The 20,641-nt window shown below is 32.9% G+C and overlaps 1 protein-coding gene across 1 annotated transcript; it reads right to left on the reverse strand.

Moving 5' to 3' along the window:
* Nucleotides 1–6,591: 6,591 nt before the first annotated feature.
* Nucleotides 6,592–20,234, reverse strand: LOC140062729 (steroid 17-alpha-hydroxylase/17,20 lyase-like). The gene is made up of 5 exons (XM_072109051.1): nt 19,363–20,234; nt 9,934–10,230; nt 9,369–9,535; nt 8,914–9,017; nt 6,592–8,703 (listed from the first exon to the last, which is right to left on the reverse strand). Exons 1-5 carry the CDS (start codon nt 20,038–20,040, stop codon nt 8,444–8,446), a joined length of 1,506 nt encoding a protein of 501 aa, XP_071965152.1. The 5' UTR covers nt 20,041–20,234; the 3' UTR covers nt 6,592–8,443.
* Between the last annotated feature and the right edge of the window lie 407 nt (nt 20,235–20,641).

The raw sequence follows: 20,641 nt of genomic DNA on the forward strand, positions 1-20,641 counted from the left end.
ATATAAACCAACAAACTATAAACATAGTGAACTATAGAGTCGCGTCCACACGACTAAAAATATAACCCAGCAAACTATAAACCAGTTACATAGTAGCCTGCCACAGTCAGGCATATGTAAGGGCTAAGCTTATACAATGCTCTATTAAGACATACTGTAAGCTTAAAGCTTTAGACTATTATACCACCACGGAATAATAATCCATGTCCCTGCTTCATATCTTATATACAGTAGTCTAGAATATATGCATAATTAAATTAGTGTAGGCCTAGTATAGTATAGTACAATCTTAACATAAAGTATAGCTTACCAAGGTTGTGTCTACTTAGAAAAGCTTTCTTCCTTCAATATACAGCATAGCCTACTATCAACAAAAGGCCAACACACCTGGCTGAACATATGCAAATAAACACAATAAAAGCGAAACAAGTGGCGTACTAATTAAATACAGATATAGTAGGCCTATATGTAGCCTATAGTATGTCAACCGAAAGGTTTGAACTTCACAAAATTAAATATTTTGAACAATTTTGTCTCCAACACAATGTTTTTTTTTCTCTTGTACTTTAAACATGATTTGTCAATATTGTGCAAAGAAACCAGAACAAGGAAGTGGAATCATTTTATTTTTATTACTTTTGGCTCTATACTACTACTACTACTGCAGTAATACCAGAAATACTGTACTGTTTATTGTATATTAATTATTTCGGATAATTATAAAAAAAAAAAAACTTTTTTTAAACGTTTCTTATAAAAAATGTCGGTGCAAGTAGGCCTCCATATTGTAACTTCATTTTGAACACTTTTAGAAATCCACGTAAGAAGATTGACCCATTGGCAAGTCCACATTTTGAATAACCTTCTCAGGATCTATGGAATTAGGTAGTACACTTACTGAATGTAAACCTTCACTATCATCTGTGTTCCGCTACCCCAATAAATATACGAAATACCCTAGAAGGCAGTGTTTTAAATCAATGTGTAATGCAATAGTGTGAATATTCAACCAAACGTACTAGAACATGTAAAGAAATAATAATAATCTCCTGTTCAAAAATCATTTTAAACACTCATTTTTTAGCGAATTTCAGGATACAATGCGCCTCCTCTTTTTATCTTTTTTTTTAAATTGGTGCAATATAGATGTTAGATTATTACAGTGTGAGCAATAAAACAATAACATTAATCAAACGAACAGTAATTCTAAGAAAAAAATGTTTATGACCTGCCCCAATTTTTTTCAGAATTTGTTCTGTATATATATATATATACTGTATATGGCTCTCTGGGAATGAAATTAGTAGAGCCCCCTCTATTGTTTCATGATGATGGGCAAACATAATAGGAAGTACCCCATCTATAATTATAAGAACAGAACAACGATAGAATAATATGCTTAATATTATTCGTAGCAAGACAACATGTTGTCTTTACCTTCCCTACCAGACGATAGTAGGATGTAGGCCAAACAACAGACAATTCATTTAAACCATGGATTTATTGAGTAGTTAGTGTGAAACTAGATAAAATGACTGAAATAATCACGAACTAAAGCTCTGTCTACACTATCAAGTGTTATGCGACAACAAATGTGATGTGCCCATATATGGACATGATGATGTAATCTCACTACAATCTTTGGGCACATCACACTTTTTTGTCAAACTATTTTGATAGTGTACACATAAAGTGAATTGAATTCCTAGTATATGTTGGTGCGTAAAATACACTAAATTTGCGTAGCCAGTCCCATATTCACACAAACACCATCAATTTAACTACAAAGGTATCCTTTACCTTACGTCAGATTCTCTGTGTTCTTTGTTACTTAACAATGATTCTTATTAAATTCAATTCAATTTCAGTATTTCAAAAATATTTCATCCATTTCAAAAACCCCCAGTACAAAAAGAAAAAGGTCGTAGAAAAACTCTATGAAGAGCTTAATATAAACTACTTCTCAATTCAATACATTTTGGAGTCAAGGGTCATATATATTTACAAACACAGGGAAGAAAGATATTACTATACAACATACATAACATAATAAATAATGTAATATATCACATAAATAATAATTAATCTTTTTTTTTCATTTGATGTTTTGAAATATTAAATTATTATAGAAAATAAAAATATTCATATTTCAAAATTTAATTTATCTATACTTATAATTTTTTATCGCTGTAAGTCTACTTCAATGAAGTTCATTCATCCATTCATTCATCATTCTTCTTTTTATTTCGGAATATCATGTTGACATAATATTATATCCATAGCAAAAGAGAGAAAACAAAATCTTAATCTAACAGCTCATAGAACAAAAACAAAGATATGTAAATATATAAAGTCAATGCAACAAAGCATTCCATTGTATGTGCATTCTTGACACATTAAGAACGTGGCGATTAATGGCCATGATCAAGGAATTACTACTTGCGTTCACACGATTTTTAAAACTAAAAACAGATTTTCTAATAAACTCATCAAAGGATGGGACGTCATTTAAGACAAACATCATGCTTGCACTACAATGTCTAGGCTGCTTCAGCAGCAAACGTAAGGCATTGTTATAACATACTTTCAGTGATCTCAAAGTGCTCTTAGTATAATTATCTACACCATAAGGTTGAACAGTATACATGCTGACACAGTAACTCTTAAATAGATAACAATAATATCAAAATATAATAATAATAAAACACAACAGTTCATTGGGACGAGTATTGGCTGAATGTATACAAATAATTTCCAATTAATTGATAATTTCATAAATAATAATAATAATAAATGTTACATGCATACCGGTATTGCAATCATATGCATTTTTGACTGTTATAAATATACCTACATTTGTTCAATAAATAGTACATTGGTACACCTACAAACAAGTCATTCGTTGAATCTTCATGTCAAACGATTTACTGTTCTATTCAACGAGGCTAATGAATGAAAATATGAGTATTCTACCACCTTCAACGAATTACATTCATTATCTTAAAGATATATTGTCCCTTTGTCAAATTCCAAAAAAATAAAAATAAAAAGATTTCGAAAAAAAGTGGGTCATTTTGAAGTATCATAATAGTTATTAACTTTCACCAAAAATGAGTCGAGAAAAAAATATAATATAACTGAAATACAGACGTTTTTTGGTTCAAAAAATAACTTTGACTTCCAGTCAAAGTTTTCAATCAAAACATATCTCATAACGCAATGCGCTTATTTGGCTACTCTGTATGCATAATCATAAAACTTCCTAGCGATCTGTGTGAAAACACCCTCTCAACAGTGACGAGTTGTAAACAATCCTAATTAGCATCATGCATAATGTATACTCATGGTTTGAAATCTTTGTTTACTTTCGCTCGCGACTATTTTCCAGACGAAATGTAATCAAAATAATTTAGCTGTTAATTACGTAAAATTGTTGTTTTTGGCTCAAATTTTCAACTTAAAGTGAATAACTTTAATATTACTTTGATATGGCCAATTAAAATTTAGTATATTTTGACCTTCATTTTTTTGTGTTTCAAGGGACAATACATCTTTAAAACACAATGAACAAGTCGATGCTCGTAAGTACTTTTAAGTACTATAAATGTTATAGCTATACAATTATTATAAAGTGTTGCATCTCACCATTAAGCCTTTTCTACACTATCACACTTTATGTGATAAAAAAATGTTGTCATACATGCCATATATGGACATGGTGATGTCATATCACTACCATAATTGGTCATCTCACTACCAAATTTGGGTACATCAAAACTAGTTTGATAGTGTAAACGCAATAATTTGACCAATCACCGCACGATAAATCATCTATCGCGTAAAGCCTAAACTACTACTGTGGACGCAATTACAATTCTTAAACGTTGATAATAATCAACGAGCTTTTGTACGCGCGCGTATACATTTTGTCACTTGTATGTGAACCATATAATTCGTTCATTAAGCACCTTAGCCTTGATCATACTCGTTATTACATAAACACTCCAGACAATATTTATTCAAACAAATTTGAACAATCTCTCACGTGTGTTATAGTACAATTGGCCATTAATTTAACAATTACTTATCACAATACTATATTTTTATCCTAAATAATGTACCTAGGTCCTCTGAACTTTAGCTTTATATAAGTAAAGGACTTGTGTTGTTTTTCGTTTGATTGCACGAACATTTTTCCTATATAAGCTGACTTTAACACAGTTGATTAGCCTGACACAAGAGCGCTACCCTTCTCTTCGAAGACCTCAGGCCCTCAAAACAAACAACCACGCTTCTGTAACCCAGTCGGTTGTTTGTCGTAATTGAGGCCTACAGTTGGTGATGTACAGTAAACAGAAATAAGCCTGGTCAAATCGTGGGAACCAGTTGCGGTTGTAGAAGTCAGGGCGGCGGTAAATACGTCTTTTGTCCCTGTGCATCGTGGGTGCTAACAAGAGCGTGCTGCCTTAAAAGTACACACGAACCCAAAGTTATTTTGCTTTCTAAGGATAGTTATATAGTCCTGACCATATTCGTGCTGACATAAATAAGATTACATACTTTCCATAGGAATGAATCCCATTGAAATTATAATTGTTTTTCATTTTAAGCTATGTCTACACTATCAAGACAAAACAAGTGTGATATGCCTAAATATGGTATAGTGATATGACATCATCATGTCTATAATATGGGCACATCGCATTTTTTGTCACATAAAGTTTGATAGTGTAGACAGAGCTTTACTTATAATTTATTAATCCTATGTATTTGCATTTTTCATTGTCTTTATTGCATCCCACATAAAAATACTAAAACATCACAACCTCCTCTGCGCACATAACAACTGCCACCTTTTCTATCAACCAAAGATATATTATGGAATTGTCTACTGAGTAGGTCTATTATACTTTGTTTGTATTTTGCAAGGTTTAATTGTTGTATCTCCTCTACAAAAGTTGAGAATTCGTAAACCACATTGTATCAATCATTTCATGTCCACCTTTTCATGAACACTTCTAGAAAATCAGGCGGTGCTAAGCATTTTTTTAAATGGTAAAGCTTAAAAGTGTACAGCGAAAAATAAACGAAATTTTATTATCGTTTTATCCCCGTTGCTACTATACTGATGTGTAGGCCTACATAGTGATATTATACAATAAAAATTGTGTGACTATACTAGCATAAACTAAATTGTAGGCCTATAGATTTAATTGTTTTATAACTTTCATAAAAATTGTGCTTTACATTCCGTGAACATGAAATCAGTATCGTTATTTTTGTACTCGAGAATTGACAGACGCACTTGTATTATGTTTGTATAGTATTGCCCTACGTTATGAGTGCAGTACTGCATATTAGGTGTTTTAATAAGTAGGCCTGATGTAGGCCTACTCTAGTAAACTATAGCATAACCCCCTTTTTCACGTGAAAAGTACTCTTTATCGTAAATGATTGTTATCGCGACAGAATGTTGATGAACAGAAGGCCTGCGTGTGGCAAGTATTTATACAAAAACATGTGAATCCGTGCAAAGTGCAGCTACTCAAAATAATAAACTCATAGATAAGCTTGTTTACTCTATCGTTTATCTTATGTGAAGCATAATTCTATTTCACCTCTAAAAAGTACAAGTCACAGATTTAAAAAGTTTAATATCCTCGTATTACGCTGACTTCTTCAGTGTAAATGGTTTAGGACGCACAGAAGGGCGTGTATGGGAACTTCTTAATTAGCATTTGCAGTGGCAGTAGCCTTGGGAATCAATTAAAGTCTTGTAGTTTTCTGATAAGTTCAACCAATCAAATTTTATTTCATGGTTAATCATTCATAATTAATATACTCTAACTCATTCACGATATTAATTAATAATGCCGATAATTATTGTTGATAATATACCAACCATAATGATAATAATAATTCCCCAGATCGCCTGATGTAATAATAAAATACCCATAGTAGGAGGCCTAAAAAACGTTATTATAGATAGCTTAGAGCTGTATCTTGGGGGTTTACTTCCAACAATCACAAGGTGCAGCATTCAATATTGACCAGTGCTGTAACTGCCAGGCCTTAACTCAAAAGAGAATTTAGTTTAGGAGCATGATCATCTAAGTGTATTCATCCTGTAATTGTCGAGTTACTGTTAAAATACATACATTTATGATTGGTTCCAAATAGAACGCAGCGCAATCACGTAAGCGCATTAACGCATGCTATTTGATCAATCACAAGGATTATTAGAACTGTCGTTCCATTGGTCAACTCGCTTGTCGCGTGTGATTATATAGAAGATGCAATAGACTCACCGCATTCATGCAATATCACGTCATATTGATTATCCATTACAGGTTCATTATTTAGTTCGTAAACTGTTTTTTTTAATCTGATGTTGCCGTATATAAACTATTTAGCTCATTATTTGTCAATCTTGACTTATCGTATGGTTTCTTTCAGAAACATTCATAACATCTGTTTCATATAACACACTTTCTCTCAGCTCATTTTTCTCCCCGGATTAATTGTAGAAACGTTCTTGTTTACAGATGAGTTGTTGCCAATGTTAGAATTTCTTGTCGTCATCATCATCAGCAGCAGCAGCAGCAGGAGAATTTCTTGTTGTTATCCAACTGCACAGGCCTACACTACCCACAGTCCAATGGCGCAGGTGTCTGCTAGCGACCTCCCGTGTCCTTAAAGGAGGAGAAGGAAATGAGTGAGGCCATAAGCAAAAACAAGGTCTGGTAATTTTAGGAAATGTGGCTTGCTGTACAAAATGAAAATCATTTACTTAACATTTACTGTACATCTAATACGAGTTTGTTTCCTTCTTACAAACATGGTCGATCCACCAAGATTGGAAAGGGTCAACGATGGGAAGGGTCAAAGATTGGAAAGGATCAAAGATGGGAATGGTCAAAGATTGAGAAGGGTCAAAGATTCGGAAGGATCAAAGATTCGGAAGGATCGGATGAGACACACAAAAACACACAGCAGCACAACAAAACGAGTCATTAATTCAAAATTTGAGTTTTATTGTTTACAAATTTAAAGTAAATAATCTGGAAAACCTCTCTTGAATATAAGTAAATATAATTATATGAATCTTAATAACTTTCCCTTCTCCACTTACACCGTTTATTAAATTATTTATACAGCTTCAAAATTAATAATTTTTATGAACATAACATTGCAATAAAATTCATAATATTATTGTGTTATAACTTACTATTTTACTTATTTTACATTACTGCATAGTTCAACGCTTCTTAACTAACACGTGATTTGTCCAGGGATGAGCAATATATAAAACAATTTGGAGCTATTAAAGGTTTATGATTGGTGGATATGGTGGATAATGTTATTGGCAGTGAAACAGTATCGTAATCAATATGATTTTTCATATTATATGCAAATATTCACTAGTTTTCCAAAACAATGCCTTTTCTTTCCGTTTTATTTAATTAAAATCTGACAGAAATGACTTGTAAATGTAGCGTGTGACGTAGGCCTACATGGAGTAAAATGTGGAGAAGACTAATTCTTATTTCTTCTCACTTTCTTATTTAGTTTGATACATTTTACACAGAAATAGTTGCGATGAGCGAAATGTACAAAATAGTTTCATATAGTTTAACGAATGACGTCATTACGTGACGTTTACTAAAAACTTTGGCTAAATTTGCATTCTATTAGATTATTATTCGATATCACACACTTTTTAATTATATACTGTAACACACGTAAAAAAACCGCACCTAGCAGTAATTTTAATTTAATTTATATTATATAAATTGGTCCGCACTCATAGTATAGTCTTTTAATGCCTTAACAAATACCTGATTGGAAAAGTGTGTTATTTTACTCTACGGTGCAACACTTAGGCCTACATTATCAAGAAGGACTAACCAATTCATAAATTAATTTTAATTTAATATATCATTTTGATACAGTGTTTGCTTTATGACGTCACAAATGCGTAATTAAAACATTCAGAATGTAGCAGATTCTCCCGGCACTGTATCTGAATCTTTCCAGTATTCCGTGATGATACCACGTGACGTCTGTTTCATATACTACTCTTAACCGTCCATAATGTTACAAGTGATACACATGAAATCCAGAACATTTTGCACAGACGATGGTAACAGTATTTATTGAATAGTTAAAATTGTTTTCAGTTTGTTATTAAGGATATATAATATGGATTCATGTGATGTTATGATAACGTCGAGAAATATTTATGGAAAGCACGTGGTCGAACCATCATTTGAAAAGCGCGCCATTTGTGTGGTTGCAACCCAGATTACCTTGCATTCGTGAACAAATACGTTAAAATAATATACAGGTAGATAGAATATAAATATAGTTATAAGTCCTGAATCATATAATGTTATTATGTTCTTTTCCTGCAAGTTTTTCTTTCTTCATCTAATATAACTCTCTATACATTAACATTTTCAACATTACGTGGTTCTAGCCACACTTTGAAAGGCATCGGTGAAAGGACCATGTCAGGAATAGGCTCTAAGCTAGGCTGAGGAAAGCCGGGTGGATTTCGAATGTTGAACCTCTGCAGGATGCCTCCTAACACCATAAACAGTTCCATCTTGGCTAGTATTGAGCCTAAGCACTGCCGTCGCCCGATTGAAAATGGAAGGAATGCCTTTGGGAAAAACACTCGCCCGTCTCGTATGAAGCGTTCTGTAAGATAACAAAAACACAATATTTAATATTTAAATTTTCAAATATCACAATATAATACAGTTTGGTAGGCCTATAATGTATGTTGTCTTTGGTGTAAGTTCTGTTAACATGGGAAAATAAATCGTGACTGATTGAAGTATGAAACGAAGGGCGTCTCCACAAATTATCTCCTTATTCAAATTCAAATTAGTAACTCTATGCACTTACCTGGTTTAAATTCATTAGGCTCATCCCAGTATTTAGGATCATGATGGGCCCACCAGATATTGCAGAAAACTATTGTATCTTTAGGTATATCATAACCTTCTAGCCTGAAAAATGAAACAAAATATAAAATCGGTATTGTTTTGTCCATAGGCCTATAACTATATATAAGAATCATTAAGCTATTAATCATTATCTTCACTATTAGTCGTCATCGTACTGTGATGGCACTAGTTATACTCCGTTATGCATGATTAATTAAATTCATGAAGTATTATGCATATACGGTATAAACACGAAGATTAGTACTCGTGGTTCATTGCGGGAGGAGAGACAACGTGTTGTACATAGTACGAATGAATTTAGCTGATTCTGATTGTCATTATTTTTTACTTGTTGTAAGAATATTATTGACCAAAATCATAGTATAATTAACACCATCATTCAGGATTCCTTACGTTGTATTGTTAACTGCTCTCCGTGGACCTCCAAGTGACGTAAACGAGCTTTCTCGCAGCGTCTCCATCACGGCTCCTTCCAAATAAGGCAGATTCAAATGATCCTTCCATGTAGGTAATCTGTTACCAATAACCTTTTCCATTTCATCTTGAATTTTACGTTGAACCTAGAAAAACAGTAATTGTTTAATTAGTAATTTATTAGGGATGGGCGTTTCCCGCCTTTGCACTTATGACGACATCAAGGATGGGCGAGTTGAAATGATTTGACATTCGTTGTGGTTAAATGTCATTTCCTTCTAAATATTACAATATAACCTTAAAACAATTTAATAATCTAAATTTAATTGAATGAACAATATTCAACTATTTAGGGGACCTGAAAGATTTATTGTATATTCGATTATTAATTAATTACTCGGGAGTTAAAGATGAACTAGAGTTAAGAATAAACAGGTCTGTAAATTCAACAAATAATATTTTGTGAGCAATTTAAATCTTTTTTCGTCAGTACACTAAGATAATAATATAATTATGTATAGGCATATGTATAAAATAAACTTACCTCCGGGTATGTAATCATATACAGTATTGCCCAATTAAGTGTCGTAAACGTAGACTCGTGACCACCGGTAAAGAATTCCCACATTGCCATTATCACGTGATCTTCCGTTATTCCATTGCCGTCTTTATTGCCGTTTTCGTCTTTGCTGTCCATCATAGCGGCAAGGTACGCGTCCGTAAGGTCACGCACATTGTCGGGGTCAAACGTTGATAAATGTTCTTCGTATTTACGTTGTAGAATTGTGTCACGTGTTTTGATAATCTCATGAACAAGTTTTAGTTTTTTACTTGGAAAAATCTGTAAATGAACACAGCATTGGCTTGGATTAATAACAACTAATATTTAAATAAAAGTAATAATTAAATAATGTTAAATAAAATCAAGTTAAAAATAACAGTTGTGGTGATGATACGAGTACGCAGCAATAACATTTATAACATTTAATGTTTTCGTAAGAAACAATAGTATAAATATGTTACTTTTTAACACAAGGATGTGAACAGCTATTGAAGTGAACGTCCTTTGGCGCCCTCTGACGGACAAAAAGTTTCGAAACTTTTGAATGCCAAGTCTTATTCGTTGTTTCGCGAAAGAACTGACGTTTGTCTTATCAACACAACACTAACTATACAAAAAAGTCTATATTACATGATAGTAACAGTTTAAACATTATCCAAATGACCATTATAAGGAATCATTTTGTAATCATTTTGTATTTATTCATTCTTTCATATATATTCATTCACTAGCATTAGTCTTCGTATTAACATTTTTAAAGATATATTTTCCCTTCAAAAATAGTTTCAAACATTTGTTGTTTTTTTTTAAATATGCTATTTAATGTCGCATAATAGTTTGATCGAAAATTACATCGAAAAAAAAATTGTAGCCCCTGTAATTTGAAGCAACAAATAAAATTGTCTGTCAGTTAATGTGAATTTGGTTACATTTAACAGTTTCTTTTGCGAAATAAGTATTATTTGTTTTTTATACGGAAGTGAACTGCTTTATTAAAACTGTAGTATGGCCTTACTAAAAATCTGTTTTGTTAAACTTTTGAACATTTATCACATTTTTTGGGGAACAATTCATCTTTAAGAATGGAAAACCATCGAACAGTGCTATAATTAAATTATATAGTTAAATACAATCCAGGGCTAGACCAACCGCAGTACAGTTGTTACTACTAGGCTTATCATGTTGTCGAAGCGTGTTAAAAACTGTTGTACCAGGACAAAAATGATCTTAAAGTCAGTACTGTATTAAACATGACACCTGTTTGAAAATCTTGGGTTAGAATCCGTTAATTTTGTCACGTATAGTCCCTTTAAGCAGGTTCCACCTGTTAACAATTTCAATTGGTCTTGTTATCGAATATAAAGTATTGAATCAGACACTTGACGTGTGCGGCGTGGTTTTAATTTAATTGTCAATTTATTGGTAATTTGTAATTTCGTCTTCGTTGAGAACCCAACTTCATAACCCTATTGACCCCGGAACTTTGATTTAAAACCACAAACCGAGGGATGCTGCTGTTCTTTTTTGCACTATATACAACTATGCAGACTTTTTTTTTAATGTGAGCTTTTTTTGACACGGTGTCATGGGCCTACTTTTGTTTAAAAGACGCAGTGTCATGGACCTATTTTGTTTATAGACTGTGTGCGCACCCATGATGTCACGTTACGTCATGCGCATCTAGTTGTAATAGTAGGCCTAATTATTTCAATATTATTACTGATTAAATTAAACGTCCTAATCCTTCTTTCTATCGTAAAACTAATAATGCTATTTTGGAGTGGGAAAATATTTATGCCGGTGGTGAGAGGGGGCTGATGGTGTGAAAGTTCATCAGCTAATAATAATAATATGCGACTGCGTTTGACGCACGTGTAAAGTATATTATAACGCAAACGCGACCAAAATTACTGTTCAAAAATCACGTATGTTAGGCTGGACGATAGCAAAGAAGTAGGTTGGGAAAGGAAGTGTTGCAAATAATACAGTATTTTTTATTGGTTTGTGTAACAACTTTGCACAAGTTTCTCGCATTTTAATTGTTTAACTCAATCGTAAATTATAAAATATTAGGCCTATATAAATCTCAACAAAATTATGTATAAATAGACTTTATTTGTTGTACCATAATTGAAACTTATCTGATAGTGTAATATATATTGAGAGTGTTTACCTCCCGTATCAGGCTACTATACGATAGCCCCATTTCTTGAAAGCGCGTTTTTGCCGTGCCTAACCAAATTTCAGGCACTTTTGTCGCATTTGTGTGACGAATAAGGACGGTACTGGATTACCTTATCGGAATACTAATTGGACATGGACAAGAGGTAAAGAACAATGAACGACCAAGTTGAGGTGAATGGCCTTCTGGTCGATATAGGGCCGTAAGTGAGAAGTAACGTAACGGATATCTAAAAAGTACAACTATTTATTATAGCGTCAACAAGCAAGAAATGCGATAAGATTATATAGGCCTACTATAATAATAACAAGTATTGAAGCCGTATCCAAGACTTTTGTGCACTTAAAGCAACTTAGTCTCTACTAATAGTTCAATAGAAATAGAACTTTAAAAAGTACAGTGACCCTGTGCGCATAATATTAAATGACTCTTAACATAAATAATACAATAATCATCGTATAATTCCCTCAATGAAATGTTATCATTCCATAGGCCTACATACTCGTACAGTTTAACGACTGTAGCAATGTACTCTTCTAATTATATATTTATTTATTGGTTCTCCATGGTTGACACCGTTTAGCACAATTTAAAATTCCCAGACTCGAACAACACATTGTTGATATTATCATATGGGTTCCCGCCAGGCCTGGTCGCTGATCTTTTGCCCGAGGAAACGCAGTCACAGAGAGTACTCTGCCCCTTTTGTGTACTTTTCGCTTGCGTAGGTCAGTGAATCGCGACGACTTGGCCAATTGGTACAGCGTCAGAAAAAGAATGAACCCAACACGTACTCGGAAATCAGTTGATTTAATTGCAAACGATTGACTACATTTATAGTTCTCTTAAAAACATTAAATATGGAATGATAAACTTAAAGAAGAGCAGTTAAATTATTAAATTTTAACTACATCCCATATTGAGGTTTATCGTCACCGTTTGGAATCACCATATTCCGGTTTTGATTATTGTATTAAACTGTGATAAATATTCAAATCATTACCGAGAAATATAATATCAAAGAGTTTTCGCGCTTCCATATTCATATATAATTTTGTATTATTATTTTAATGGAAATAAAAATGTTTGACAAATTAACAAAACCCCATTAAAAATAGTGGAAAACATCGGGACCTAATACAATGGATTACGCCTTGTTCCATTCATGAAAGTAGGTACTCAGTCCAGGGTGTCTCAAAGGGATTCAAATGCATTTATTTTGGGTGTTTCAGCTTGACTTATTAGGCCTACGTCTTCGGTCAACACAATTGTCATGATCATCTTGACACCGTTACGAAACGGATTCAAAGATACGGCCGCCGCGCGCGTCAAAAGTTGTGTCGGTTTTTCTCCGGCGACCCTTTCTATAAGCATAAACAATATTAAAACAAATATGAACTCCGCAACCTTTCGATTAAGTACATTTACCCTGTCATAGATACTCAACCTAGGCTTTATCATACAGCCCTTTAGTTTACTTCCACCTCACTCACCCAAATGCATTTCAAACTGAACGGAACGATTAACCACGCCTCCCCACCAAATCATATCGTTTAAAAAAACTCTTAAAACGGCTATTTAATTGAATAGGACAATTACACCATACTTAATGAAATAAATAAGAATCGCCCTAACTGAAAAGTAGATAACCAATTCTGACAGAGTTATCCAGATTGTTAAATTAATAACTCATGGTTTATTCTCCGGTATGGTTTGCGTATAGTAAAGTACAAGTTTATAGTAAGTAAGGGGTGAACAGCCTCAAATCAAAATGATGCCAAGATTTTAAAAAGAATACATATTTTTCCTATAGCATGTAATGTTATCTCGAAATGTTCGTCTTCCACACGATACTAAAATACTGTAGACCGCTATCGGGACTTAACAAGGTATAAAGCGTCCCCCCCCCCCCCCCCATAATGTGTCATTAGTCGTTTCAGTTTTACGAAAAATGCACTTTAAAAAAGAAGAAGTGGTGGGGAGGGAGTATATGCCTGCATATGTACAGTAGGCCTATAATCAATATTGTCGGTGATGGAAATTTAATATGACAATATAGTTGAATTGAAATGAAGTCTTTACAGAAAGACAACATTGCAAGAGTAATCCAATAAAATCTTTTATTTCTTCTTATTTTCTTTATGTTTAACATTATGTTACGTTATGTTAATTTTTTTTTTCAATATAAAATTTATATTTAAATGTTTCTTTTGTACATTACCGTATGTTTCATAATTGTTTATCTTTAGGCCTATCTATAAAATTAATTTATATTACACTAAAAGGTAGGCCTACGAAAAAGGAACGGCACTGCTGAATTAAACTCTAAACTAAAGTACAGATACAGGAGATAGACTGACTAACTGAAGAAATACACAGTTATATTCAGTGTCACATGAGTATAAAAAGCTATACACCCAACATGAAATTGGTTCTTCGTACCAATAAGAATCTCCGTATCAATAGCATAAACCGCAGTAACACGGCGGTGTTAACGGTTAGTGACCCTAAACAACTTGCACACTTCACCCTGGGGCTATATACACTTCGAAGAGGTAAAGCAGAGGTGATTCACAAGAGTTTACATTGGTTCCACCAAATCACACAACATTGGTAAACCTGTGCTGATGTGACAATATTGCGGTTGAAACAAGGTGCAACATGATTTGTGACTCCTATTCAGACGTATAATTTACCTTAACTAGGGCATAAAAACAACTGCATGACGGGTCTATAACAAACATAAAACAGAAATAACATTGACACCTCTCACATAACAAATGTCACATTTGTTTCTTTCTTAAACTCTGTCTACACTATCAAACTAGTTTTACAACAAAAGTGTGATGTGGCCAAATATGGTAGTGATATTCCCAAATATAATAGTAGTGACATGTCCATATGGGCCTATTACATTTTTTTAAAGAGGAACATGTTTTGGGGATTTTTATCCCCCATTTAATTCCCAGCAACTTGGCATTTAGTACCGCTTAATTTTTGCGAATCAGCTGATCTAGGATCACGGCCATTATGAAGCCATGCCTAAAATATCGTTGTTTTCACTCAGGAAATAAAATGCGTCAAACCGGAAATAAAACGAGTCAAACCGGAAATAAAACGCGTCAAACCAAAATTAAAACTGTATGCAAGATGATGATAAAGTGTGATTCGACGAACAATGATTGACAACGATGGTAATTTTTATAGATCAATCAAAGTCATACTTCAACAAATAAAAAAGCAATATAAAATTCATTTTGAAGACACTTTTAGTGATACTGTGACAGGCGGATATTTATACTAATGAATTGTAGGTTTATTGTTGACGGACTGGTGCAATCTTATGACAAGCCTAAAACTGTAATTATACTATAATGTCACCGACCTTATAGTCAGTATAATAATATTTTGTTATATTTTTATTTATTATTATTTAATCTACGAAAAGTCCGTAATCTCTAAATCATTCAAATGTTGCATTTATATTTAAATTTATACGAGTGCTCTAAGCAATAATTTACGAACTAATTGGTTCAGAAAAGAGTTGAGTTTTAAAAATTATTTGAATTATTATTAATAAAAGAGCACACTCGTCAGTAAATTGATATTTAGGGGTCAATTACTATATATAGCATGCACGGTATACATTGTTAATTTACTGACCGGTACAATGCTATGTGATAATAACTGAAGTAAAAAAAAATTATAATTTTTACACAATCTTTATTAATTTAATATTTAAAATTTTAAACAATATCCTATAATTTTATTCTTTTGTTTTTAGAGTTGCATGTTTTTAACAAAAGTAAGGAAGTTGACACAATATCCGATTAGAAAAACATTTTTCTAATTAAAAGGGGATGTGTAATATTTTTATTATGAACAAATTACAGATTAGAGTGTACGCGCGCCTAAAATAGTAACATAGCTCATGCAACTAAATAAATACGAAGTAATAGCAAAGCCTATAGGCTAGGAAACACTTTAAAAAAAATTGTGAAACTCCCTAAAAAATAACCAATTATTAGTATACAATATCTATATCCAGGATTACACAAACCGGGAAAAGAAAAATTTATTTTACAGCTGTGGTCCTGCCTTAAATACAAAATAAATTGGAAAAAAAAAGTTCAACGAGTGCACTAAACAAAAATTTAAACGTATTGGTTCAGAAAAGCAATGACTTTTAAAAATTGTTTTAATTCGTATTAATAATATAAATGATAATGTGCCTATACTGATTCGTATAACAATGTTTTTTAAGATTTTAAAATATGAACATTTTTAATAGCCTCTTCTTTTATTTAATTGAATAAATAAAATTGAAATAAAAATAATTGGAAATATATCCAACAACTGAATCAATTATTATCAAATTAATATTACTAAACTAAAAAAAAGCGTCTTAAAATGAAAATTGAATTTATTTTAAACGTTTAGAGAAGTGTTATGTTACTAAACTAAAGAAAAGTCTTAAAATGAAAATTGAATTTATTTTAAACGTTTAGAGAAGTGTTAGGTATGTAACTAAACTAAAAAAAAAGCGTCTTAAAATTAAAATTATTTAAACATTTAGAGAAGTGTTATGTTACTAAACTAAATAAAAGCGTCTTAAATTGAAAATTGAATTTATTTTAAACATTTATAGAAGTTGTATGCTACTAAACTAAAAAAAAACGTCTTAAAATAAAAAATAAATTTATTTTAGAGCGGTTCAAACCATGGCCTCCAAGGTCATTTTATGTTCGATATATATATAGTATACGTACACCTACAAATTTGTCATTATTTATTAATGTGTAATGATTTAAGTAATGTTTATATATGTTCACGCTTGTTTGGATGTTCCACTCTAAAGCGTGGTTCCCACTAGCGACGCAACGCAAGGACGTAACGCAACGCAAGTGAATTGACCAATCACAAGCGATGGCTTATTCGCTTGTGATTGCTAACTGTCTATAACTTCGCTTGTCATTGGTTAAAACGCTTGCGTTGCGTTTACGTCCTTGCGTTACGTTCTAGTGGGAACCAAGCTTTACTCTCATACGTCACACGTCCTGGGTTCACAGACAAGTTGATTTCTGTAGTTGCATAATTTAAAGCGTCGCTCGACACGTTTTTCAACAATGGTCATCTTTTTTTATGAACTAAATCTTATGGAAGGAAGTGGATTTGGCATTCGTAAAAAAGAAAATCACAACCATCTTGTATTGATATTTTCAACTGCCAAATAAAATATCTTTGGTTTACTTTCATTTAAAAAGAAAAGGATTCAATTAAACAGAAAGCTGTTTTTTAATTCAAAAATAGAAAATTGCAGTAATAAACTTGGAATATATCCAATACCGAAGCACTTGGTTTATCGGTATGTTTAACAACATAATTCAATTCAATTCAATTCACTTTTATTTCAGAACAAAGTCCATATCATAACAAATAACAATATTCAATAAATAATATTTCATTTCATTTTATTCATGGTCAAACACAGTATAAACTAATAGTACATGGTTTGAAATTATTTTCGTTTGTTTAAAGTTAAAGGTTCAAATAAAAATTTGTAAAATACAGAAAAAATACGTCGTTCAAAATAAAAAATACAAGCAAGATTGGTGCATGGAGGTATGAAATTATAGAATTTATATGATTGGTGTGTGTAAGCGTATAGCATAAATCTAAATAGTATATTATACTCATTAAGATACTATTATTGATTAGTTCATTAGTTCGGTGTACTTTATTAATTACGTTTAAGTACAGTAATGCAACATGTCACTAATATGACCATAAACACGCATGTACTTAATACTAATACTTTTTACAGTAGCCTGTAATATACGTGATTTTTATTGCTTAAATATTAAAGCCTTTTTTAAATGCCTTTTAACGTTTTAGAATTCTGTCATTTTATGCTTTGTCTCTTTATTATTTGAGTGTAAATCTTGAATCACTAAACGATATTTCTTCTTCCATACCCTATAAACGGTACCATATTTAGAATTTTTGTTGGTCTTCATGTAGTTTTAGCTCATTCCCATTGATTAAACGAATGAATTTATAGTACTAATGAGAGATATATATATATATATATATATATACATTTATTTACTTTAATTAAGTGTAATTCCGTAATCACTGTTTGTTATCATGTATATTTTAATACATATTAAAATACGTTGTCTGTTTAGATGTGACTTAGCTTAACGTTGTAGCAGTCCTACTGATGTGAATATAACATTCATTGCTGAAATTACGATTTAAAATAATATCTTAATAATATATTCGAATTTAGCTTAAACAAGACCCTACCCTACGTTGAATATCGTTGACAATCGGTAACTAAATACCGGAACATTATTTTGCATTAAATGTAGCAACATTTGCCAATATACATATATAATAATATATACAGTGAAAACTCTAATAAACTAATGTGTTTTAACATACGGTTATAGTTAGTAGGTAAATGGTAGTCGCGAGCATAAGGGCAGTACCCTCTTTTACATTACATATTATATATTACATATAGGCCTACATTGGAACTGTTGCCAATTATGTTACATATCCAGCGAAAGAGCGAAACTCCAAAAAAACAATGTGTTTTAACATACCGTTGTTATAGTAGTGATTTAAATGAATGTCTATGATGGTACGCGCGAGAATAAGGGCAGTGCCCTCATTTGTATTGCTGTTATGAATCGAACCGGTGGTTGACAGAATGAAAGGGCTACAAATACATAGAGAAATGCAATATAGATTCCACATGACATAAATAGGTACGAAATATCACGAGGGCGATAAGGTCCCTTTCTCCTCAAGTGGAATTACTCTAGGCCAGATAGATGAGTGGCGGTGTGCGTAATCGAAACAGTATAGTAGGGGTAAGCATGTACCGGACGCGATATTTCTGTTCGTAAATCTGCATCATGGTGGTCAGGTACGAGATGGTTGAGGGTGATAGAAAGAACAGTACCCCGCGGTGTCTGGGGAACACAATGCCGTTCCCAGGTGTTTCTAGTTGCAAATCATTTTTCTTAGATTTAAATACAGTATGTTTTTAAATTACCATTAGGCCTATGCCTACTAAATTACAAAATAAAACAACTAAAATTAATATTACTACCGTATTACGTACTTCAATTGCAAAAAACGTGATAGACTATTGCTGTAAGTACATGTAAGGGTTTTAGTAATAAACACGATCGAATTGTAAAAAGAAAACAACATACCTTTAAAAATGGCATAACATCTACAGGATCACCTGGTTGTAAAACAGTTGTGAATTTGTTATTCAAATCTTCGATCTCTAAAAATTCAGGATCGTCTATTGAGTAAGTTCGACTGTAAGTCATATCGCAAATTACATTCAATATTGTTAGATTTAAGGCTCGACTTATATCGCATATTCTGTTCACCTGACTCGATAAATTATCAACAAGGTGTTGCACTTCAGTTTGTATTTTCAACTCCACTGCTGGGCAATTCTTTCCGCAGATATTACGGCGAATCGCCGTCGCCGCCAATTTACGATGGAAGTGCCACACCGGAGAAAAATCTTCGCTAAATGCAATGCCGCTGTTATTTCTGGATAGTAGTGTTGCAGTATACATACGAGGGCGACCTGCGAATTCCTTGCCCTGGTATAATAGAGCCTGTCTGATTGTGTCGGCATCGTGTAGAACAACAGCTAACCCTGGGCCTAGCTTTAAAGAAAATAGGTTTCCGTATTTATCACCGATTTTTTTCAGGATACGAAACGGAGGCCCTCCCTGCATGAACACTGCAATGTTGCCGAGTATTGGAATGGATGGAGGAGACGGAGGAATGTTGTAGCCGGATTTCTTTTTCTCAATTAAGGTTCGACCTAACCATATACACACCAGAAAAAGGAATATCTCAATAAACATCGTTATTCGTCTGTGTATAGTGAAGCGCCAAACTTCACCTCAGTAAAAGACAAGTGGTCGGCATAAAAAAAAATCAGTTTTTCGCGTTGCTAATCGATCGGTTAAGTTGGCTAAATTGTTTGCTATGCTCTGTACTTAACACACACATTTGCACTTATCAGAGAAAGTCGTTACTGCATTGTAAACAGCGTTTAACAATCAAGTAAAAATCATCGACCGTTGTCCACATTATATAGGCTAGTCTCTTTCCATGCCAACAGAACCGATGAGGGAAGAATTTTCTCAATGGAGAGAAATCAAGGCGGTCCTTAGATCGCCAGCAAAAAATAGCCCCATCAAAACAAAAGGAGATAATATACCGTGTTAACAGTAATCCATAAACCAGCCAATACCTGACTAAATACTTTTGGGCACGTGACCAATTAGGAGCCATACGACTGATAGAGCGTGACGTGTGCAAAACAGTCGAGGGCTGAATCGAAAAAGTACAGTGACCCTATGATTCTACAACATACAGTGTCGTGCTCGGATTGCTAGCACCATTCCACTGGGGGTTGATATAATATCCGGCCAAAAGCATAGGGAAAGAGCTTGGCAAGAA

Source organism: Antedon mediterranea, chromosome 11, assembly GCF_964355755.1.
Source record: "Antedon mediterranea chromosome 11, ecAntMedi1.1, whole genome shotgun sequence".
NCBI lineage: Eukaryota > Metazoa > Echinodermata > Crinoidea > Comatulida > Antedonidae > Antedon > Antedon mediterranea.